The 17,685-nt window shown below is 48.6% G+C and overlaps 1 protein-coding gene across 2 annotated transcripts in view; it reads right to left on the reverse strand.

Annotated features, from left to right (window-relative positions):
• Positions 1-444: 444 nt before the first annotated feature.
• Positions 445-17,685, reverse strand: part of rnls (renalase, FAD-dependent amine oxidase) — a 93,834-nt gene continuing 76,593 nt past the window's right edge. The window contains exons 5-7 of one of the 2 annotated variants that reach the window (XM_055647263.1): positions 5,420-5,593; positions 2,906-3,021; positions 445-697 (exon numbers count right to left, since the gene is read on the reverse strand). In XM_055647263.1, coding sequence (XP_055503238.1) covers positions 545-697; positions 2,906-3,021; positions 5,420-5,593 — 443 coding nt within the window. In that variant the 3' untranslated portion in view covers positions 445-544. Of the gene's footprint in view, positions 698-2,845; positions 3,022-5,419; positions 5,594-17,685 lie in introns of both variants that reach the window. The other variant, XM_055647262.1, reaches the window with a different exon arrangement.

The following is a 17,685-nucleotide window of genomic DNA, read 5'->3' on the forward strand; positions in this document are numbered from 1 at the left end:
GGCTGATCATCCAACTCAGTATCCTGTTCCTGCCTTCTCTCCATACCCCCTGATCCCTTTAGCCACAAGGGCCACATCTAACTCCCTCTTAAATATAGCCAAAGAACTGGCCTCAACTACCTTCTGCGGCAGAGAATTCCAGAGATTCACCACTCTCTGCGTGAAAAAGGTTTTCCTCATCTCGGTCCTAAAAGATTTCCCCCTTATCCTTAAACTGTGACCCCTTGTTCTGGAAGAGATAGCGGAGTCAGGGGATATGGGGAGAAGGCAAGAACGGGGTACTGATTGGGGATGATCAGCCATGATCACATTGAATGGCGATGCTGGCTCGAAGGGCCGAATGGCCGACTCCTGCACCTATTGTCTATTGTCTATTCATTCATTTATTCATACCTTCCTTCATTCAAATACTTAGATACAAGATGGATATCTGTACACTGCGAATGGCTTGATTGTAATCATGTATTGGCTTCCTGCTGACTGGTTAGCACGCAACAAAAACTTCCCACGCTACCTCGCTACACGTGACAATAAAGTAAACTGCTTAAAAATGACATTTGAATACATTCAAGACAGCCAAGGCCGACTCCACACAGCCGTCAAAATTGGAGTGGGTAAAGCTGTCTCCCCCTACCACCAGCAGTGGCTGAATGCTGAGGGTCATTTGCCCTGGCTCACTGGAGACTGCCTCAGTGACCTGCAAGAAAATTACAAATATATACATAAATATAAATATATGTGTAAGAAGGAACTGCAGGTGCTGGTTGAAACCGCAGATAGACACAAAAAGTTGGAGTGACTCAGCGGGGCGGGACGCATCTCTGAAGAGAGGGAATGGGTGACGTTTCTGGTCGAGACCCTCCTTCAGACTGAGAGTCAGGGTAAAGGGTAACGAGAGATATAGACGGTGATATAGAACAAATGAATGAATGATATATATAAAAAACAACAATGATGATGGAAGCGGGCTGTGGGCTAGGTGACAACGAGTTATATAGACAATGAAACTCAACAGGACAATAGTGAAACTAGTACGACAGCTAGGGTGGGAGAGAGACGGAGAGAGAGTAAAAGCATGGGTTACCAAGTTAGATAAATCCACGTTCATACCACTGGTAGAGACAAAAAGCTGGAGTAACTCAGTGGGTACGGGCAGCATCTCTGGAGAGAAGGAAGGGGTGACGTTTCTACCACAGAAGGTAGTTGAGGCCAGTTCATTGGCTATATTTAAGAGGGAGTTAGATGTTTCGGATCAGGGGGTATGGAGAGAAGTACAGGATACTTTGGATGATCAGCCATGGTCATATTGAATGGCGGTGCAGGCTCGAAGGGCTGAATGGCCTACTCCTGCACCTATTTTATATGTTTCTATGTTTCTATGTAAGTGTGAGCGGGCGATCGATGGTCGGCATGGACCCAATAGGTCGAAGGGCCTGTTTCCTTGCCGACCTTTCTTCAGACTGGTTAGGGATGAGAGAAACGACTAAATGAGAGTAAGTCTGAGGTCATCCTTCTCGGCCCCTCGGACTCAATCAAAATGATAGCAGGCAGCCTAACCCCACTACTCAAGCCTCACGTCAAAAACCTCAGCGTGATATTTGACTCAGCACTGAAATTTGACAAACAAGTCAAAATTTGACACCAGGGACTAACTCTACAGAACGTTTTTCCTTCCATTATTTATTATGTAAAAGAATATGTGTGTTATGATTGTGTTTATAATTTGTTTGGTTGTTTTGTTGTTTGTCTTTTGCACAAAAGTCCGCGAGCATTGCCACTTTCATTTCACTGCACATCTCGTATGTGTATGTGACAAATAAACTTGACTTGACTTGACTTGACTTGAAGTCAATGCCGTGCTAAAAGCTAGCTTCTTTCAGCTTCGGACGATAGCTAAAATAAAACGATTCCTCCACTTTGATGACCTCGAAAAGATCATCATTTATCTCCTCCCACCTATTGAACCATATATATATATATTGTACAACTGAACTCACGGCTATATATATATATATATATATATATATAGCCGTGAGTTCAATGGTACATTATTGTGCCTTCTGTGCGATGACGTTCCTATTTTTGGGATGCAGTTCAGCAAATGTCTGAAGAAGGTTCTCGACCGGAAACGTCACCTATTCCTTTTCTCCAGAGATGCCGCCTGAGTTACTCCGGGATTTTGTGTCTATCTTCGGTTTGAACCAGCACCCGGCCAAATACTCCCTCTGTCTCGTTGGCAATTTCATCACCATTTTAATGCAAAACTGTCGACATAAAGTATATAAAATTGTTTGAGCCCTCAATTTTTAGACGTACAGGTTTGTTGGCCAATTGTAAATTGTCCCTCGTGTGTGTAGGATGGTGTTGATGTGCGGAGATCGCTGGTCGGCGCGGACGTGGTGGGCCGAGGGTCGCCTTTCCTCGCTGTATCTCTAAACTAGACTAAACTAAAACGAGAAACATTGAAAATAGGTGCAGGAGGAGGACATTTGGCCCTTCGAGCCAGCACCGCCATTCATTGTGATCATGGGTGATCATCCACAATCAGTAACCTGTGCCTGCCTTCTCCCCATATCCCTTGATTCCGTTAGCCCCTAGAGATCTGTCTAACTCTCTTCTCAATTCAACCAGTGAATTGGCCTCCACCGCCCTCTGTGGCAGAGAATTCCACAAATTCACAACTCTCTGGGTGAAAACGTTTTTTCTCATCTCAGTTCTAAATGGCCTACCCCATTATTCTTAGACTGTGGCCCCTGGTTCTGGACTCCCCCATCATTGGGAACATTTTTCCTGCACAGATTTGATTTCAGATGGGAACTGGAGAGCTCGACTGAGGGCAGGTTACCTGTGAGAATCTCCACTTGTGGCACTTGATGCTGGTGGGCTTTGGAAGTGCTGGCAGTACCTTCTGCAGCTGCTCGAGGATCAGAGGTTCCACGTCTCCCTTCTCTTTATCCACATTTTCCGCTCCAAATTGAACCGTGGTGTGAACGACCACCGAGGGCCCAACTTCAGGCGACTCTACACGGCCCCAACAGAAGGAAGGGTACAAATAATTATTGTGTTTGAATAAGGGTCCCGACCCGAAACGGCACCCATCTGGGGCGGTGAAGTGGTAGAGTCGCTGCCTCACACCGCCAGAGACCCGGGTTCGATCCTGACCTTGGGTGCTGTCTGTACGGAGTTTGCACGTTCTACCCCGCGACCTGCGTGGGTTTTCTCCGGGTGCTCCACCCGCACTCCAAAGGAAACAAAATGCTGGAGTTACTCAGCGGGACAGGCAGCATCTCTGGAGTGAAGGAATGGGTGACGTTTTCAGTCGAGACCCTTCTTCAGTCTGAAGAGGTGGGGAGTGGGGGAGCGGGGGAGTTAAACGCTCCCTTTACTTGCCACAAAGAAGGGACAGATTGAGAGAGGGAGACTTGCTGCCAGGACAGGCAGCATATCCGGAGAGAAGGAATGGTTGACGTTTTGGGTCTAGCCCTGCTGAGTTACTTTTGTGTTTATCCTGATAGAAGTGTGTATGATTATGAGAGATTTAGACGGTCAGAGTGGAAATGTCAAAGTATAGGGGACATAGTTTCAAGGTGAGAGGGGCAGACTTTAAAGGAGATGTGCGGGCAAGTTTTTTAGAGAGGCGTGGAGGGTGCCTGGAAGATACTGCCAGGGGTGGTGGTGGAGGCACTTACAACAGTGACTCCGGTTTCCTCCCACACTCCAAAGACATACAGGATTGTAGGTTAATTGACTTGGTGTAATTGCAAATGGTCTCCAGTGCGTGTAGGATAGTGTAGGTGAGCGACGGTCGCTTGTCAGCATGGACTCGATGGGCCGAAGGGCCTGCTTCCACGCTCTATCTCTAAACTAAACTTGTGACAATTAAAAGGCTTTGAGATAGTCACTTAGACACATAGACCCTAGCGGGCGCCACGGTGGCACAGCGGTAGAGTTGCTGCCTTGCAGCGCCAGAGACCCGGGTTCGATCCCGACCTTGGGTGCTGTCTGTATGGAGTTTGTACGTTCTACCCTGTGACCTGCGTGGGTTTTCTCCAGGCACTCCGGTTTCCGCCCGCACTGTAAGTTGCCTCTCATATAACCATATAACAATTACAGCATGGAAACAGGCCATCTCGGCCCTACAAGTCCGTGCCGAACAACTTTTTTCCCTTAGTCCCACCTGCCTGCACTCATACCATAACCCTCCATTCCCTTCTCACCCATATGCCTATCCAATTTATTTTTAAATGATACCAACGAACCTGCCGCCACCACTTCCACTGGAAGCTCATTCCACACCGCTACCACTCTGAGTAAAGAAGTTCCCACTCATGTTACCCCTAAACTTCTGCCCCGTACACTAGTCCTCTCGTGTGTAGGACAGGACTAGTGTACGGAGCCGTCGCTGGTCGGCACAGGGCATCTCTAACACAAAAACTAAAAAATGAAAACTAAAAATGTACACGTTCTCAAGAGATGCTGCCTGACCCGCTAAGTTACTCCAGCACTTTGCCTCCTTTTGTGTAAACCAGTATCTGCAGTTCCTTGTTTTGACACAAATTCTTCAGATAGTCATGATGAAGAAAGGATAATTTGTCAGAAGAAAGATCCTGACCCAAAACATCACCTATCATTGTTCTCCACAGATGCTGCCTGACCGCTGAGTTACTCCAGCACTTTGTATCTTTTTTTTTCGGTAAACCAGCATCTGCAGTTCCTTGTTTCTACACTTTGACTTCTCTGATTTCTTTCAATACAGCCGACAGATTTGTTAGGAACCTGAGGGGTTTCGACACAAAGGGTGGTAGGTGTATGCATCGCGCTGCCGCAGGAGGTAGTTGAAGCAGGGACGATCACAGCATTTAAGAAACACAAAGACGGTGCGTGGATAGGACAGGTTTAGAGGGATATGGGCCAAACGCGGGCAGGTGGGACTGTTTTAGTTTTAGAGATAGAGCGCGGAAACCGGCCCTTCGGCCCACCAAGTCCGCGCCAACCAGCAATCAAACACTATCCTACACACTAGGGACAATTTACAATTGACTGAAGCCAATTAACCTGCAAACATGTACGGCTTTGGGTGCGGGAGGAAACCGGAGCACCCGGGGAAAACCCACGCAGGTCACGGGTGGAATATACAAACTCCGTACAGACAGCATCCATAGTCGGGATCGGACCCCGGGTCTCTGGTGCTGTGAGGCAGCAGCTCTACCACTGCGCCACCGTGCCACGCTAGATTAGATGGGACATGTTGGTCAGTATGGGTAAGTTGGGCAGTAGGGCATGTTTCCAAGCTGCATGACTCTAACTCTATGCACCATCCAGAGGCGTGGAAAACAATGGCACATCTGTGACAACGGAATACCTTTAAAATGTCCGCTCTTTACCTGTTGTTACAGGGAAGAAGAATGGCAGAACTGACCTGAACTGCGCTTCTTACTGTCGATGGAAATGAAGCGGATGCAGGGGTTGTCGACGATATACTTTGCGGCCCAGGGCTCATCAATACGAGTGCCTGCTTCGTAGAATAGGGCCAACGCAAACCGTGAGGAGAATCTTACAGCTTCTAGTCTTTGCCTTTGTGACTCGCTTATAACTGTGGAAAGAAAGATGAGAGAGGTTGTGACCCAAAATTAAATTATTTGTATACAACAGATGCAATTAATATTTTGTTTAGTTTAGAAATGCAGCGTGGAAACAGGCCCTTCGGCCCACCGAGTCCGCGCCGACCGGCGATCCCTGCATACTAGCACTACGCCGCACACCAGGGACTATTTACAGGGAAGGAAGGAACCAAACCAAACGTAGATACAAAAAGCTGGAGTAACTCAGCGGGACGGGCAGCATCTCTGGAGAGAATTCTGTCGACCTGGGTTACTCCAGCTTTTTGTGACTACCTTAGGGACTATTTACACTCATACCAAGCCAATTAACCTGCAAACCTGTATGTCGTTGGAGTGTGGGAGGAAACCGAAGATCTCGGGGAAAATCCACGTGGGTCACGGGAAGAACGTGCAGACTCCGTACAGACAGCACCCCGTGGTCTGGATCGAACCCGGGTTTGCGGCGCTGCAAGCGCTGTAAGGCAGCAATTCTACCGCTGCGCCACCGTGCCGCAGAACTAGTTTTGCCTAGTTTAGATTACATTAGAAATACAGCGTGCACCTCATATTTCGCTTGGGTAGCTTAAAACCCAGTGGTATGAACAAACGTATGAAACCTCTAATTTTAGGCAACTTACACAAACACTCCCCTCCACCCTCCCCCCTTCCTCCATTAAAAGTCGATCAACCAGTGCCACAGTTCCATAGTTCACAACGATGTATCCGTTCTGGGATCCCACTGTCCCGAGCCAACAATCGGACTATCAGGGAACCTCCCTACCTGTTGCCAGCCCTGCTTTGTCCTGGTTATTTTCTTGCTTCCAGTCCGTCCCCATCTACAATCAATCTGCAGAAGTGTCTCAGCTCGAAAACGCCACCAGTCCATTTTCTCCAGAGAAGCTGCTGGGTTACTCCAGCATTTAGTGTCTATGGAAACAGGCCCTTCGGCCCACCAAGTTCACACTAGTTCTATCTTATCCCACTTTCTCAGCCACTCATGACACGCTTTGAGGCATTTTTACAAAGGCCAATTAACCTGCAGATCCATGTAAGAAAGAACTGCAGATGCTGGTAAAGTCGAAGATAGACACAAAATGCTGGAGTAACTTAGCAGGTGAGGCAGCATCTATGGAGAGAAGGAATTGGTGACGTTTCGGGTCGAGAACGTGCACACTCCACACAGACAGCGCCTTCAGTTAGGATCAAACCCGGGTATCTGTTCACTGTTTTGAGTTGTGACCTAAAATCATTATTTATTTATAACATACCCAATTAATGTTTCTTTGACTCGTTTACATCTGGAGTATTGCGTGCAGTTTTGGTCTCCAAATCTGAGGAAGGACATTATTGCCATAGAGGGAGTGCAGAGAAGGTTCACCAGACTGATTCTTGGGATGTCAGGACTGTCTTATGAAGAAAGACTGGATAGACTTGGTTTATACTCTCTAGAATTTAGGAGATTGAGAGGGGATCTTATAGAAACTTACAAAATTCTTAAGGGGTTGGACAGGCTAGATGCAGGAAGATTGTTCCCGATGTTGGGGAAGTCCAGGACAAGGGGTCACAGCTTAAGGATAAGGGGGAAATCCTTTAAAACCGAGATGAGGAGAACTTTTTTCACACAGAGAGTGGTGAATCTCTGGAACTCTCTGCCACAGAGGGTAGTTGAGGCCAGTTCATTGGCTATATTTAAGAGGGAGTTAGATTTGGCCCTTGTGGCCAAGGGGATCAGAGGGTATGGAGAGAAGGCAGGTACGGGATACTGAGTTGATGATCAGCCATGATCATATTGAATGGCGGTGCAGGCTCGAAGGGCCGAATGGCCTACTCCTGCACCTAATTTCTATGTTTCTATGTTTAGTTTAGTTTAGAGATGCTGCATGGAAACAGGCCCTTCGGCCCATCGAGTCCACACTGGCCATCGATCTAGCGTTCACACTAATTCAATGTCATCCCACTTTCTCATTCACTCCCTACACACTAGGATTTTTTTTCTCCCTTCTTAGGCCCCATGGGTGACCATGGGTGTCTCCAGGGTGCTAATCCCTATATGGAGGATGCCTGTGCGTGACTTTGTTTAACGTGGGGAGACTGGTGCACAGACAGCCACCCAACGGTCCTTGACAGATCTCGGTCAGGATCCAGTGGCATGGAGTCCAAGACGACCGGAGACCCTTTTCTGCTGCAGCCTTCATCCGCCTTCCCAGCCGTTGTGACGCTCCACTAAGGTCAGCCATCGTCCTCCGCCTGTTCCACCGTTGAGGTCTTTGTCAGAGACCTCCCCCCTCGACCTTACTGCCATGGGTGGCCCTACCAGCTCCAGACGGCATCGCTCTCAGGATCTCAGGAGCCCACGAGCTTTTCCACCACGGCAATTTTACAGAGGCCAATTGACCTAAACCCTGCACATCTTAGGGAGGAAACCGGAGCACCCGGAAGAAACCCACGCGGTCACGGGGAGAACGTGCAAACTCCACCCGGACAGCACCCGAGGTCAGGATCGAACCGAGCTCACTGTCGCTGCGGGGAAGGGGCTCTATCAGCTGCGCCACTGTGCCATCTGAATTACGACTGCTTCACACCAATGCATTATCGAGTGTTTATTAATGAGGCTGGGGTTGAAATCCAGCAGACAGATGGGGTGGGTGAGCCGTGCCTCTGATGGGTGTTAGGGGTCAAATATAAATTGAACTTAAGTAACATCAAGCCGGTTCTCAGGAGACAAGATCTATTGTGCACAATCCACGCTGACAATCCACAATCAACACTGAACGAGCATTTAAGCCCATCAGTCCTTTAATGTATTTGAAATAGGTTAGCAACACAAATGCGCTTCTGTACCACTAGATTGACTATGAAAGCCCACAGTATTAAAATTTTATTGCCCCAATAAATATCTTGCTAATAGGAGGTGAGATCATAACAGGACAATGAGGATGGTACAGCTGACAAAATGTGTAGGAAGGAACTGCAAAACCGAAGATAGACACAAAACGCTGGAGTAACTCAGCGGGACAGGCAGCATCTCTGGAGAGAAGGAATGGGTGACATCTCAGGTTGAGACCTTGAAGAAGGGTCTCGACCCGAAACGTCGCCTATTCATTTTCTTCAAGGATAGAACAGCCGATGGAACTCAAAGAGCGAGGGAAGGGTGAAGTCTTTGGACTTTAGAGATACAGCGAGGAAACAGGCCCTTCGGCCCACTGAGTCCGTGCCGACCAGCGATCACCCCGTACACTTGCACAGTCCTACACACAAGAGGGACAATTTACACTTTTACCAAGCAGATTAACCTCACAAACCTGTACGTCTTTGGAGTGTGGGAGGAGACTGGGGCACCCGGAGAAAAAACCCGCGCAGGTCACGGGGAGAACGTACAAACTCCATACAGACAGCACCCGTGGTCAGGAACGAACCCGGGTCTCTGGCGCTGTTAAGGCAGGAACTCTACCGCTGTGCCACCGTGCCACATCCAAAGCAGTCACAGTCACAGTCAGGAAGTCTAAAGGTGGCAATTGTGACGTGAAGGAATACTGAAACACTCTGGTCCAGAATCAACTGCTAATCAAATCTACTTTAAGTGGAATGGCCAAAGGACAATTAATTCTTTTTTTTGCATACAGTTCAGTAAAGTATCGCCTTACCTGAACACAATCTCCGATTAGCACAAACTGCTTCAGAAAAGTGCATGTGCAGCACGGTGGCGCAGCGGTAGAGGTGTTGCCTTACGGCGGCAGAGACCTGGGTTCGATCCCGACTACGGGTGCTGTCTGTGCGGAGCTTGTGCGTCCCCCCCGTGACCACGTGCATTTCCTCCGGTTTCATACTCCCACACTCCAACTACGTACAGGTTTGTGGGTTGATTGGCTTCAGTACAGATTGTAAATTGTCCCTAGTGGGTGGGATAGTGCTGGTGTACGGGGATCGCTGGGCAGTGCGGACTCGGTGGGCTGAAGGGCCTGTTCCGTGCTGTATCTCTAAACTAAACTAAACTAAACTAAACTAAACTAAACTAAACTTGGTCCCTCTCACCTTAAAGCTATGCCCTTTAGTCTTTGACATTTCCGCCTTGGGAAAAAGGTTCTGAATGTCTATCCTATCTCTGCCTCTCATAATTTTATATACTTCTCTTTGCTCAGTTTAGAGATACAGCGCAGAAACTGGCCCTTCGGCCCACAGCGCCGACCAGCGATCCTCTGCACATTAACACTATCCTACACACGCTAGGGCCAATTTTACCCAAAGCAATTAACCCACAAACCTGTACATATTTGGAGTGTGGGAGCTCCTGGGGAAAATACACGCAGGTCAAGGGGAGAACAGACAAACTCCGTACAGACAAGCACCCATTGTCAGGATCGAACCCGGGTCTCTGGCGCCGTAAGGCAGCAAGTCTACCGTGCCGGCCTCAACCTGTGACATTCCAGAGAAAACCATCCCCGATTGTCCAACCTGTCCTTGCGGCCAATATGGGGCGGCACGGTGGCGCAGCGGTAGAGTTGCTGCCTTACCGCCCTTGCAGTGCTGGAGACCCGGGTTCGATCCCGACCACGGGCGCTTGCCTGTACGGAGTTTGTACGTTCTCCCTGTGACCTGCGTGGGTTTTCTCCAAGATCTTCGGTTTCCTCCCGCACTCCAAAGACGTCCAGGTTTGTAGGTTAATTAGTTCGGTACAAGTGTAAATAATTGTCCCAGGTGTGTGTGGGGTAGTGTGAGTGTGCAGGGATCGCTGGTCGACGCTGACTCGGTGGGCCGAAGGGCCTGTTTCTGCGCTGTATCTCTAAACTAAACTAATGTCCTCTTCTGCACCCTCTCCAAAGTTTCCACATCCTTCAGGTAGTCAAAGGAGGTCAGAAGCATTCAAGTAATGGTTATATAACTACTTGGCATGTGGCTGATGAAATCTGGGAGCTGTTAGATATCTATACAGTTTTGTGAGCCAAATCTAAAAGATTGGCTTCTTCACTTAAGCATAGGCTGCCAAAAATGTACAGTAGAATCTGACTCCTCTGTTGTCAATGATAGATGGCCATTTTGTTAACTTTAGCTGCGTTGAGAGATACAGCAGTGAACCAGGCCCTTATGCCCACCGAGTCCACGCCGACCATCGATCACCCGCACACACTGGTTCCATGTAATCCCACTCCCGCATCCACTCCCGGCGCACTGGGGGCAATTTTTAAAGGCCAATTAACCAACAAACCCACTGATCTTTTGCATGTGGGGTGAAACGGAACACCAGGAGGTCACTGGGATAACGTGCAAACTCCACACGGACAGCACCGGAGGTCAGGATCGATCCCGGGTCTCTAGCGCTGTGAGGCAGTGGCTCTGCCGCTGAGCCGGAGGTTGAGACAAATATTATAACAACATTTATAAGACATTTGGACAGGTACATTGATAGGAAAAGTCTAGACAGATATGGGCCAAAACGCAGGCAGGTGGGACTAATGTAGATGGGACATCTTGGTCGGCATGGGCAAGTTGGGCCGAATGGCTGTATGATGCTGTGACTCTAATAAACGGAGAAAGGGTGCAACCACAAACCTTTCCTCCAAAGTTCATTGTGTGCAGAGAACACAAACATCTTGTAAAGTGAAATCTTGTCAAAGAACCATTAAGCCATGGGTTTAAGGTGAGGGGGGAAAGATTTACTAGGAACCTGAGGGGTAACGTTTTACACATAGAGTGGTAGGTATATGAATCGAGCTGCTGGAGGAGTTAGTTGAGCAGATACATGTGGAAACAAGGTTCTGTTGATGCTGGTTTATACCAAATATAGACACAAAGTGCTGGAGTAACTCAGCGGGTTGGGCAGCATCCCTGGCGAAAAAGGATGGGCGACGTTTTGGGTCAGTCTGAGGAAGGGTCCCGGCCCGAAACGTCACCCATACCTTTTCTCCAGAGACCCGCTGATTTACTCCGGCACTTTGTGTCTCTCTATAGACTGGAACGTGGATGGGATGGGTTTGGAGGGATATGGGCACATATGCAGGCAGGTGGGACTAGTATGGATGGGGCTTGTTGGTCGTCGTGGACAAGTTGGGCCGAAGGCCTGGTTTACACACTGTAAGCCTCTATGACTGTGCAACACAGTGTAGCACAGGCCCTTCGGCCCACAATGTCCGTGCCGAACATGACGCCAGGGTAAACTAATCTCCTCTGCCTGCTCGCGATCCACATCCCTCCATTCCCTGCACATTGACGTCGGATTGTGGTGTTACAGATGTGCCGAACAACACGGAGAACTTTACCATGCCTCCCCTGCCAAGATACCTTTAAACGTTGGTTTTATACGACTTGGCAGAGTGACGTCGGACGTCGGACGTTGCTTCACAGCTTGGCTTGAGTATTACGACTTTCAATTAAATGATAAAACAGATGTTTGCATGGATGAGCACACATAAGGTGGACACAAAAAAAAGCTGGAGTAACTCAGCGGAAAAAGGCAGCATCTCTGGGGAGAAGGAATGGGTGACATTTTGGACTAGTCTGAAGAAGGGTTTAAGAAGGAACTGCAGATGCTGGAAAATCGAAGATACACAAAAATGCTGGAGAAACTCAGCGGGTGCAGCAGCATCTATGGAGCAAAGGAGATGGGCAAAGTTTCGGGCCGAAACCCTTCTTCAGACTGATGAAGAAGGGTTCTCGAACGAACCGACAGACTAGACCCGAAAGACTAGTCTGAAGAAGGGTCTCAACCCGAAACGTCACCATTCCTCTCCAGAGATGCTGGCTGTCCCACTGCGTTTTCACGTCCATCTCCGGTTTAAACCAGCATCTGCAGTTCCTTCCTACAAAAGACTGCATATATGTTGTGTGCGCATTTCCAATTTTACATTTTTGGAAAACGGAAAGCATATTCTCACATCTGAATGGCACTTTTCGTGACAGAACGCTACTGCCAATGAACGAGTCTAATTTCATTCACGTTTGTACAGTGGGGAGAGCAGCGGCCAATTTACACACAGCTAGGACCCATAAATAATAATGAGCGCATGACCTAATTATGAACATTTCTTATTTGGCTGAAGGATAAATATTAGCCAGGCCACCGGGAGAGAACTCAGGGGGGTCGCACAGAGAGCAGTGGTTCTACTGCCTCACTGCTCCAGCGATCCCTGTTCAATCCTGACCATGGGTGTGGAATTTCCAGGTGATTTAAGAGCCTGTCTCACGAGCATGCGACTGCATGCGGCAAGCGTGACCAAACCGCAAGCGGGGGCCGTACGGAGGTCGAGTGATCCCATACGAGTTGACGTGAAGTTCGAGCGAAGTCCGCGGGAAGTTCGCGCTTGGCGTACGCTGTCAAGACGCTGCGTACGGTGTCGAGACGCTGCTCATGCCCGTCGAGGCGGTTCGTACGGCCTCAAAGCGGCTGCGGGCCGGCAGGCCGTTGCCGCGCGGAATTTTTGGACTGTCAGTTTTTCGGAGCCCCGCGCGATGTCGGGACCAGCAACTCCATACGGCTCCGGCGATCGAAGTGGGACCTGCCCCGCGAGGCCGTACGGCTCAAGCGACCACGTTATGTCGCGCTTGGCGCATGCAATCGCATGCTCATGGGGCAAACCATTCAGGGATACAGCATGAAAAAGGGGGGACCCTTCGGACCACTGAGTCCGCGCCGCCCAGCAATCACGACTGGGCAGCACGCAATAAAAAAGCTTTCCACTGTAAGCATTGGACGGCCACGGTGGCGCAGAGGTAGAGTTGCTGCCTTACAGCGCTTGCAGCGCCGGAGACTCGGGTTCGATCTCAACTACAGGTGCTGCCTGTATGGAGTTTGTACGTTCTCCCCGTGGCCTGCGTGCATTTTCTCCAAGATCATTGGTTTCCCCCCACACTGCAAAGATGTACCCGCCTGTAAGTAAATTGGCTTGGTAAATGTGAAAACTGTCCCTCGTGTGTGTGTAGGATAGTGTTGATGTGCGGGCATCGCTGCTCGGTGAGGACCCGGTGGGCCGAAGGGTCTGTTTCCGCGCTCTATCTCTAAACTAAACTAAAAAACTAAACTAAACTCAGTACACATGACCATAAACTAAACTGAACAAAACTAAATTCATAAGTTAGCGGAGGTGGTGGAGGCAGGTTTTCTGGATGCTTTCATGAGAGAGCTAGATAGGGCTCATAAAAATAGCGGAGTTAGGGGATATGAGGAGATTGCAGGAACGGGGTACTGATTGGGGATGATCAGCCATGATCACAGTGAATGGCGGTGCTGGCTCGAAGGGTCAAATGGCCTACTCCTGCACCTATTGTCTATTATAGGAGTAGAATTAGCCCATTCGGCCCATCTAGTCTACTCCGTCATTCAATCGTGGCTGATCTATCTTTCCCTCTCAACCCCATTCTCCTGCCTTCTCCCCATAACCTCTGACACCCGTACTAATCAAAAATCCATCTATCTCTGCCTTAAAAATATCCACTGACTTGGCCTCCACAGCGCTCTGTGGCAAAGAATTCCGCAGATTCACCACCCTCTGACTAAATAAATTTCTCCTCATCTTCTCGCTAAAAGAACGTCCTTTAATTCTGAGACTATGACCTCTAGTCCTAGACTCACCCACCAGTGGAAACATCCTCTCCACATCCACTCTATCCAGGCTTTTCACTATTCTGTATGGTTCAATGAGGTCCCCCCTCATTCTCCTAAACTCCCTGTGCCGACAAACGCTCACCGTAGGTTAACCTACTCATTCCTGGTCACCCTTTCCTCCAGAGGTTCTGCCTGACCCGCTGAGCTGCTCCAGCACTTTGTGTCTCTCTTCGGTTCAAGATATACTGTCCATCCCATTCCCTGACAAGACTCCACATCCATTGGACTTCCTGCTTGGCAGCAAGTCTCTCTCCCAACTTGACCCTTCTCTGGGGCAAGCAATGGAGAAGTGGAGCGTTTAACTCCCTCCTCCCCACCTCACCTCTCCCCCTCCTCCCCTCCCCCACTTCCTGTTTCCTTGCCGCCTCCTATAAATATTGAATCCAACCTGTTCTGAGTTGGCCTCACAACAAACAGAATGAAATTTAGATTGAATTTCCTGTGACTGCGTTTCTTATGTATACGATCTCCGTCGGGCCTTCCAGAGTAAACAGCATTTCCACTCGAAAAACAGAAAGACGCAGTGGGCTCCAAAAGAAGCCGAAAAATTGCATTTTATTCAGCTGGAGAGAGAGAAAAAAAATCTAAATATAATGTCGTGTGGGAGGGCAAATGTTCTTCAAACTGCGCTCAAGAATTTATTTCCTACCCTGAGCTCCCTGGCAGGCCTAAAGTCAACAATGCTGCCAAATGTACAAGTTGCGTCTAGTTTTCCTATCACCTGTGATGTAAAAATCATCGGGAGCTGCCTCTTGCTGCCGCTGAACTTGAGGGAGATGCCATGCCCCACCGCAATCGTTACTGTAACTCCTTGCCTTACAAGGTCGACAAGCCGGGGCCGGCTTGCCCTGGATGTCGCACCAGTCATTGGCCAGCCTTTGCTTGTTTTAACTGCTTGCCAGAAATAAATAAAACGGAGTAAATTTGATGTCTTACCAAAGGAAACAAAACCAGAATGCTCCCTTCATCTCAGGCCAGCCGCTGGGTCCGGAATGATTTTTTAACACACACAGGTCCTTGTTCAGGTTTTATTAACATGGGTGCTACCACCTTGGTGGTTTTCAGTTCAGTTTGGTTTAGAGGTACAGCGCGCGGAAACAGGCCCTTCGGCCCACCGGGTTCGCGTCGACCAGCGGTCCCAGCACATCAATACTAACCCCACGCACACAAGGGACAATTTTTACATTTACACCAAATTCAGATTCAGATTCAGATTCAGATTCAATTTTAATTGTCATTGTCAGTGTACAGTACAGAGACAACGAAATGCATTTAGCATCTCCCTGGAAGAGTGACATAGCAAACGATTTGAATAAATAATAATAAGTCAATTACAAGACAATTAACTGCAAACCTGTACGTCTTCGGAGTGCGGGAGGAAACCGGAGATCCCGGAGAAAACCCCCGCGCAGGCCACGGGGAGAATGTACAAATTGTACAGACTGCACCCATAGTCAAGATCAAACCCGGGTCTCTGATGCTGTAGGGTGCTGCCACCCAGTTTTCTTGCCCATCTCTCTCGATTTTAATTTCCACTAGACCAGGTGCGGACCCGTTGGGTCCCCATCCACCAAGACAATATTCCACCACTCACCCATAGCCCCCAACTGCGCAGGCACGGCTGAGGAGTTCCCGTTGTGACGCCAGAGATCTGCATTGCGATGCGAGCCACGGCAACCGTCCCCCAACTGCGCCTCACCATCGCTCTTCCTACCCCTATCCTCCTCCATTCCCCCTCATCTCCCTCCCCCTGCTCTTCACCCTCCCTCTTCTTTCCCCTCTCCTCCTCCCCCTCCCACACTCCCTCCCTCACCTCTCCCTCCATCTCCTTTCCCCTACCCTCAGTCACTCCCTTCCCTCCCTCCATAACCCCGCTCCCCCGCGATAGGCAGCATTTCTGGAGAGAAGTGTCTCGACCTGAAACAACACCCATTCCTTCTCTCCAGAGATGCTGCCTGACCCGCTGAGTTACTCCAGCTTTTTGTGTGTATCTTGTTTATTCTTTACTACTAGCTTTCCGGATTATCGATGTCCATTAACGTGACAAAATAAATGTCGAAGTGCAAAAGATTTTGAGCAATATCTTTACTGAGGAGGTATTACGAGAATTATCCCGGGGGATGATTAGATAACCATATGATGAGCATTTGCCTGTGCTGGACCTGTACTCACTGGAGTTTAGAAGGTTGAGGTGGGGGGGTTTGAAAGGGGGGAACCTCATTGAAACTTACCGAATAGGGAAATGCTTGGACAGAGTGGATGTGGAGAGGATGTTTCCACTAGTGGGAGAGTCTAGGACCAGAGGGCACAGCCTCAGAATAAAAGGACATACGTTCAGAAAGGAGATGAGGAGGAATTTTTTTAGTCAGTAGGTGGTGAATCTGTGGAATTAATTGTTACAGAAGGCTGCGGAGACAGTTAATCCATATTTTTACGTTGGAGATTGATCGGTCATTGATTAGTAAGGTTATCAAAGGTTATGGGGAGAAGGCAGGGGAATGGGGTTGAGAGGGTATGATAGATCGAACGGTGGAGTAGACTTGATGGGCCGAATGGCCTAATACTGGTCCTACAACTTATGCACTTAATTTGCTTTAGTAAAATTGAAAATTGTTCCTAGTGTGTAGGATAGTGCTAGTGTACTAGTGTACAGGGTGATCGCTGGTTGGCACGGACAGGGTGGGCCGAAGGGCCTGTTTCTGCACTGTATCTCTCAAGCCTAAAGTCTAAAATTCTAAACGCTCCGAAACTTGGTTTGCGTTCCAGTTTATGTTCTTTTTGTTCCTAATGAGCAACCATTATTAACAATGTCGTACCACACATATTTCGTCTGGCTTCCTAAAGTGCACAACAGACATCAAAACATGAGAAAACCTCCAGTGTGGTAAGGATGAAAGGTCAGAAAACGCTGCAGCTATTACAGTATGATATTCTTTCAACCACAGTGCTGAGGTGTTAACCTATTTAAAGCAACTGGGTTGCCATCTGTACCAGGCAAGTTAACAAAGGCAAACATGCAAACCTGCTCTGAGGTCCCAACTTCAAAAATAGATTCTTAAGGTCATAAGGTCATAAGTAATTGGAGCAGAATTAATCCATTCGGCCCATCAAGTCTACTCTGGTCTATCTCTCCCTCCTAACCCCATTGTCATGCCTTCTCCCCATAACCCCTGACACCCGCACTAATCAAGAATCTCTCTATCTCTGCCTTAAAAATATCCATTGTCTCAGCCTCCACAGCCTTTTGCGGAAAAGAATTCCCCAGATTCACCACCCTCTGACAAAATAAATTCCTCCTCATCTCCTCCCTAGAAGAACATCCTTTAATTCTACGGCTCTGATCTCTAGTCCTAGACTCTCCATATCCACTCTATCCAGGCCTTTCACTATTGTGTACGTTTCAATGAGGTACTCCCTTCATTCTTATAAACTCCAACGAGTACAGGCCCAGTGCCGTCAAACACTCTTCCTGACTACCATCAGGCTCCT

Source organism: Leucoraja erinacea, chromosome 15 (assembly GCF_028641065.1).
Source record: "Leucoraja erinacea ecotype New England chromosome 15, Leri_hhj_1, whole genome shotgun sequence".
NCBI lineage: Eukaryota > Metazoa > Chordata > Chondrichthyes > Rajiformes > Rajidae > Leucoraja > Leucoraja erinaceus.